Source organism: Aedes albopictus, chromosome 2, assembly GCF_035046485.1.
Source record: "Aedes albopictus strain Foshan chromosome 2, AalbF5, whole genome shotgun sequence".
In the NCBI taxonomy this organism is placed as follows: Eukaryota; Metazoa; Arthropoda; class Insecta; order Diptera; family Culicidae; genus Aedes; species Aedes albopictus.
The window spans coordinates 250,936,518-250,943,945 of record NC_085137.1 but is presented as its reverse complement, the minus strand read 5'-3'; the positions used below and the strand labels follow the sequence as shown (position 1 = coordinate 250,943,945).

Genomic DNA, 7,428 nt, shown 5'->3' with positions numbered 1-7,428 from the left:
CTACACGAACAACTTGGCAACTACGATAACTGGGCCTATGAAGCCGAGCGGATCAAAAAGGCTCGAAGAATCGGAAACCACTTGCCGCTTGGAAACGCAAATGTCTTGCTTCCATTTTGGAACGTGGAAGCCGAAGCAATCGGAAGCTGGCTCCCACCTAAGCCCGAGAGTTTTGATGGAAGCTCCTGGATCGAGGCCCAATACGGTTCGTTCATCACGTAGTGCCTCAGGAATATGCGAGAGAATCTCCGGAGAATTGGACGACCATTTGCGCAGTGGAAATCCAGCGGAATGCAGAAGCTGAAGGAGCTGCGTGCACAAGACCCTTCCAGATCGAATGGTCTTGCTTCCGGTAAAGAGATCGTCCATATAAAAGTCTTCATCTACGACTTTGGCAGCGAGAGGATGAGACTGACGGCCTATCACGGAGAGTTCTTTCAGACAGCGGGTGGCTAGATACGGCGCTGAAGAAGTGCCATACGTTACCGTGGAGAGCTCGAAAATGCGAATCGGCTCCGACGGATCATCTCTCCAAAGAATCCGTTGCAGACACTGGTCTGAAGGATGCACCTGAATCTGGCGGTACATTTTTTCGATGTCCGCAATAATCACGTATCGATGGGTTCGCCACCGCAGGATCAACGAGAAGAGGTCATCTTGGACGGTGGGTCCCACCATCAGCGCGTTGTTCAGAGAAACGTTGGTGTCCGTGACGCAAGACGCGTCGAAAACTACGCGAAGCTTCGTGGTTACGCTGTCGGGACGTTCGATGCAGTGGTGTGGAAGATAATACGGGCGATACGGTGTGGGCTGACTAACATCTACTACTTCCTTCATGTGTCCAAGGATTCGGTATTCCTCGATGAAAGCGGAGTAAGCTGTCTTCAGTTGGAGTTTGGCTTGTAATCGGCGTTCCACGGATAGGAACCGACGTTTGGCGATATCATACGAGTTCCCCATCTGCGATAGAATGGAGGGTTTCTTCGGAAGTTGGACAACGAATCTACCGGACTCAGCTCTCGTGGTAGTGGCGACGAAGTGAGCCTCACAAGTCGATTCTTCTACGGACAATGTGCTGGAGGACTGACAGGATTCAAGTTCCCAAAATCTGGACAACTGCTGTTCGAGCCCGTCCGTGCTGCAAACGTGAACGATGCTAACAATTTCGGGATCTGGTCGGCTATTACCAGCCCGACCGGAGACGACCCAACCCAGCAAGGTATTCTGCAACACAGGCCGTCCGGGGCCTAGGCGAATCAGTCCATCGAGAAGCATATCATAATACGCATCCACTCCGATAATCATATCCACTGCTGCTGGTTTGTTGAATTGGGGATCTGCCAGGATTACTCCGGTAGGCCAATTCCATTCGTCTACGTCGATGCTATTCGAAGGAAGTTCACGTGTCACAGCAGGCAGCACGTGGAACTTAAGCTGGGTACGAAAACGGCAGCAATGCGACTGGATGTGGACTACGACAGAGTGTGTGGACGGAGTAGAGGATTGTTCGATTCCCCCGACGATGTGGTGTTCCTTGACCCGTTGCACTTGCAATCGTTGGGCCAAGCTTTCGGAAATTATGTTCAGCTGCGAGGCGGGATCGAGCAACGCTCTAGCCCACAGGGTGTTTTTCGACGAATCGATGACCTTCACGAGCGCCGTCTGCAGCAAAACGGTTGATGGAATTCGGCGGACGTTGGCAACCGAGGAGGTGGAGCAATGACTAAGGGCACTCGTGGATGGTGTCTGTTCGTCAGGGACGATAGATGGCGAGGAAGACTTATTTGCGTTGGACGACGTAGTTGAAGCGATTTGAGGTTGAGATTGAGTCTGATTTGTGGAGGGCTGGCTTGAGTTTGGTTTGGGACCCTGTGGTTGGGGAGGATTGCGAATGGGAGCTTGTTGGTGGAGCATCGTGTGATGCTTTTGACTGCAGACGCGGCAGGCACCGGATGCGCAGTTCCTAACCTGGTGATCAGCGGACAGGCAGTTGATGCAGAGACTCCTTTTCTTCACCAAATCGTACCGTTCGGAAACGGCCAGCTTGCGGAACACATCACATTTGAACGGCGAGTGGGCAGACTGATCACAGAAACAGCATGGCTTTTGAGGGGAATTAACGACGGAATGCACGCTGCTAACCTTGATCTTCGGCACACGCGCTGGATCAGATTGGGGGGGGATCAGAGGCCCGCGCTTTCCCAGGCGCGATTGACTGGAGAACAATGCAATGGGAACGTAGGAAATCGATGAGCACCTCGTACCGGGGAACGTCTGTCGATTTGTGATGCTTTTCCCACTGCTTGAGCGTTGCAGTGTCGAGACGAGAGCACACGATGTGAGCCAGCAACACACTCCAACCCTGGGTGTCGATGTTCATTTTCTCAATCATCTGCAGATTTCGTTCGAAGTCGTCAATCAGTCGAGAAAGGGATTCGTAACTTTCCCGCTTCAGGGGTTCGACGGAAAGAAACGCATCTATATAGGTTTTAACCACAAGCTTTTTGTTATCGAAGCGCTTTGTCAGAGACTGCCAAGCAATGGCATAGTTGGCATCAGTAATGTCGATAGGCTCGACAACCCGCTTAGCTTCCCCTCTCAATGATGCGACAAGATAGGAAAATTTGTCCACATCAGAAAGATTTGGATTGTAATCGATGAGACTCTTGAACGTGTCTCGAAAAGTCAGCCACTCAGTGACTGATCCGCTGAAGGAAGGAAGCTTGACTTCGGGAAGCTTTATCCGAGCCATTGGATTGTCGCGATTGACATGTGAACCCGCACCTGCACTGGTGGAGGGCACCGCGTTAGCTGTGCGTTCAGCATTTACGAGAAAACCTTTCACCTGCACGTAGATCTTTTCAAACCGATCACGTGAGGCACGACTAAGCTTTTCATCTTCGTCTGCAGTTGGCGATTCATCATCCTGCAGCAAATCAATTTCTAAGCGAATCTTCAAAAAGTTCTCAAAAAGCCCCTCCAAGCGATCCATCCAACCCGCGATCTGACCCTTATCTCGCGCTTCATCGTAGTCATTAATAAATTTGACCACGTTGTTCAACGTGTCGAAGCAAAACCGCTCTTGTTTGTCCAATGCTCGCAAATCAGGGGCCATTGTTCCGATTCAGTACTGTCAAACCCACAAAAAGCTCAAAAAACGTTCGAATAACGGTTCGGTTTCGATGTAAAACCACCAACAGCTCTGCTCGCTCACGCCACGAGAAATCAATCCACCACCTCGTGTTAGTCCGGCGTGCAAGCGTGCGCTAATCATCAACACTCAGCTCTAAGCTCTCAAAAAAGCGCTCAAATTCTCTCTGCGATTGCTTCGTTTTGCGCAAGGGGTTAGTCGTATGCTTCTACTCGCTTACCTCATCTATCTGCAACAGTGCAGTGTGACGGGCAGCGCCGTGGTGCGACGCGCGGCGGTGAAGCGCGCGGCAGTGAAGCGCGCGGCGGTGGGCCGACGGGGCTTGGCCTTTGTGCTGGCGGCTATTCTTTCCGATCCAGTTGTATGGACCGACACGACGCCACGCTATCTGCTGACCACGCGGTCAGCTCGAGTCACGCTTTGGTGCTATGTACACTTTCTGTTGGTCACAAATGCACTTTCACTGATTTTCTGATCAATGCGGTTACACTTTTGGATATGATTTGATATTTTTTCGTTCAATTTCCAAGTTTTCACTTTAAGCTACGGTGAGCTTGGGTTCTTCTCGACACTTAACCTCAACTACACTCACGCGCACGCGGTACGACAATCAACGATTCCGTTCGCGGTATCTTACTTTCGACCGATGCGAAACTGAGTTTACCGCGACACCGGGATTTGCGACGATTTGAACCACGGTTGCAAAAAATCCGAAGCTTCCAACGAACGTGAGTTTTTGTTTTTGTCTTTTCACCACACTGCATCTGACGTTGAAGCCCCTGTCCTTCACGGAGACAATTGAAAAGAGAATAAAAATTCTCTCTTCGCTCACACCGGGGAGACAGCGAGGTTCAAAAGCAACATTTTTCCTGTGACCGGCACTCAAACGACAAAAATTCACCACGTTTGCTTATGGGCGAGTCGCATTCATGCGGCCGGTGTTGAATTGAAGCATCCATCAGCGCAGAGCGTGTGTTGAGGATGGTGCAGTCATTACCTCCACAATGTAGTTGAATTTTTCTGCGTTCACTTTCAAGTATCTCACAGCGGAGCTGAAAATGAATGTCAAAAGCATTCAGTTCAGCAGAAATTCATTCAATTGAATGAGATTTTTTCAACCCTGATTTGAACACTATTTTCACGAGAAGCAGCTGCTCACACGCGAACCGAAAACTACGCGATTATACCGAGGCCAATCAATCCGGCTCGAAGGACCAATTTTTTATGTACGAAATGAAACTCGATTGGCTCGGTATCGGAATTTGAAAGGGGTACGTTTATTTGCGAGAAGATACCAATGATCTAAGCGGTTCGGCGATCGGGTTTGAACTGGCAGGCCTGGCTATTCTATACTGGCTATATGATACGCACAGAGCACGTTTGGGGATACGAAGTGAGTAGAACTATTTGCTTTCGCTCACCTATCGGATGGATAGATGATCAGAGAGGTTTATCGTTGTGTGAAGAGAAGTGAGAGCGAATTTACAATTAGGGTGATTCAAAATTAAACCTATTCTTAACACTCCACGAGTGCCAATCTTGCTGGTTATCGTGCCACTCCAAGTAGCCATTGTAAGGCTCCAGCATCTGTCCCGTACGAGCACGGCTTCCACGTGCCCTGTCAAGCTATCTGTTCGCCGGTTACCATTCACAGGGATCGTTGTTGCCCTGTAAAAGCAGACCGGTGCGGCGCGAGTAATCAAGCTTCCGGCCACAAGAGCTGGTTTTTCCGGGTCATAGTAACCCCCATCCCGTGTGGGTCAGAAATCTGCCGGTTGGTTGTATTTCCGGCAATAACGGCAACAACGGGAAACCAAGCAAATGTTTTTTTGTTATTGTATTTGTTAGTAGTTTTGTCTTTGGTAAAAATAATACAAAAAACGCTGTAAGGATAAATGTTAGTAAAATTAAAAATTGTTATAATAGTTGTTAGTATTGTTAGTGAAAAAAATAATAATTTGGGAACCCCTGCTCCAATATAAAATTGAATTCAAATTTGCTATGAATTCCCAATGTATGTCCCCCGACTGATTATCAAAAAGGTTAGAAAAGGGAACAAAATTAATATGTATAAACACTAAATCCGGGATGAAGAATGATAAAGAAATAAGGATCAACGGAAGGGGGGGGGGTTAGAAGAAGGAGGAGGAGAAGGTTTTCTGGAGAGAGGATTTGAGGAGCAAAACGGGAAGGTGGAATCAAGGGCAGTCGTTTTCGGGATAGCAAGCGAACGAGAAGTTCGCGACGAAGTTTGTGCGATTTTCGAGGTGACAAGTGCTCCAGCGTTCGGACTATTTTCGGACTGGCAAGTGCTCCAGAGGTCGGAGACCTCCTAAACCAGATTCGCGGGTCAGCCATTACACACCCGAAACGTATTCTTTGGAATTAGCACCCGATCCATTGCTATCAAACGTGAAGTTAGCCGGACAAATCTTTCGGAACGGATCACCACCAAGTCTTGGGCCACCCTACTCCGGTACGCGAGCCTCACCTTGTGATTACGGTGCACATCTCGTGAAGCGCCACTGTCAATCCAGCCGCCCTCCGACGCGACGCCGTCGGCCACCAAACATGCTGTCGACCATCGGTTCCGAACCCATCCCTTCACCCGAAGCGCCACCGTCTCGGCGCTCGCTCCGGCTATCATCGTGTTGACGCCGACCACGTGCTCTGGCAGGTATGTCACCGTCTCCTCTCCCTCTACCTCACCGCAATGGGCCCCAATGAAGAAGATAAAAATGATGTTTGTAGATACTAACCCACACACCCAGATATCAATATAGTAGAATAAAAAATCAACTCGATCCCTTTGGATTCCAAAAACGAGAGATTAATTTCCCTACCAGTCTGCTTGGTCTTTCCCTTGTTCCGCTAAATTCAGTTGGCAGGTAAGTGTAGGATTGCTCGAATTTTCCCCTGATCAATGCCGACCCTGAGGGACTTCAAAGGTGAGCTGGCCTGGGCGTATGGACGCTGATACCACAGGACGCGTGGAGCGTCCTATCGGTAGTTACAGTTGTAGCCCTCTCAAACTAGTTGTCCAGCGCCCGGCCATCCCGGGCCTTTTTCCTCGAAACAAAGTTGGCACACCACGTGGGCTAGAAACCACGGCCTTGGTCGCGATTAACGCCGCTAACCTGGCCAGTAACCGCCGCTGTCGACCCGCCGTTGTCCACCACCCACGCCGCCCGCTGCCAAGCGTCTGACCATTCCGGGCCGGCTTCTTCGGGACGAAGCCGTCGTCGCAACACGTAGGTCAGAAACTCCGCCATCGCCGTTGTGGTTCAACCGTTACACACCACCCACGCTGCCAGTAACCAAGCGCTCGGCCATTACGGGTCGGTCTCTTCGGGACGAAGTCATCGCACCCCGTGGGTCAGAAGCCCACGGCCTATTTATTGCTACTACTCACGTGCCCAATGCCCATCTGTCCAGCCACCGCCGTTTTTGCCTCGCCATGGTCCACCGCCCACACTGCCACGATTAGAACCTGGAATCCATCCAAAAGGATCAATAAACTGTTTGACCGTATAAGTACCTTGTTACGAGTTAGGTTCCCGCCTTCGAAAGCTTCCCCTCCATCCGTTCGCCCAGAGATCCGGTCCCAAAAGAGGCCGTGAGTGCACACCCCGGAGGCTGCCGTTGGCTTAGACCAGCAGCCTGTTTTAGGCCGGTTTCTCTCTGAAACAGAGCCGCGAAAAATCGCTCTGCACTTCTTGTTGAACCATTCATTTCGTCGACTACTTGCATGTACCCGAAGGTGCTCTCAGCTACGTCGTTGATGGCTGCTTTTACTATTCTGCAGCTGTCTTCTAAAGGGACCACATCGAGCTCGCCCTTGTCTGACAACGCTGCCTCGAGATTCTGTTGTCGATAATGTCGGAGAAGTGCCGATCGTCAATCAGTAAGTGGTGGTTGCCGATTCTGTCTGCTGTGGTGATCTTCAAATGTAACAAAAAGGGATGGGGCCGTTCATACACCGCATAGACTTTTTGGGGGGAGTGGGGACTACGCTCCATACATTTTTTTTTTGTATTGACAAAAGTCTACAATGGGGGAGGGGGGGGGGGGGAGGTGGGTCTGAGATGGCCAAAATTTGGTCTACGTGGTTTATGAACAGCCCCGATGGTGTGTTGGAAAAAGGTGCTACGTATGGCCATGTTTTTGGAGGCAGTTGAAATCAATTAGGCGTAGGCCGTTTTCGTTCGTCATCTGGTGGGCGCCAATCATCGGTCTGAATTCTATCTGCTGGCCTACCTGAGCGTGTAACGAATGCT

At 50.2% G+C, this 7,428-nt stretch overlaps 1 protein-coding gene across 1 annotated transcript; it reads right to left on the bottom strand.

The window, feature by feature from the left end:
- LOC134286463 (uncharacterized) lies at window positions 1-3,115 on the bottom strand. Its single transcript, XM_062848075.1, has 2 exons — window positions 2,265-3,115; window positions 1-2,215 (listed from the first exon to the last, which is right to left on the bottom strand). Exons 1-2 carry the CDS (start codon window positions 3,113-3,115, stop codon window positions 1-3), a joined length of 3,066 nt encoding a protein of 1,021 aa, XP_062704059.1.
- Between the last annotated feature and the right edge of the window lie 4,313 nt (window positions 3,116-7,428).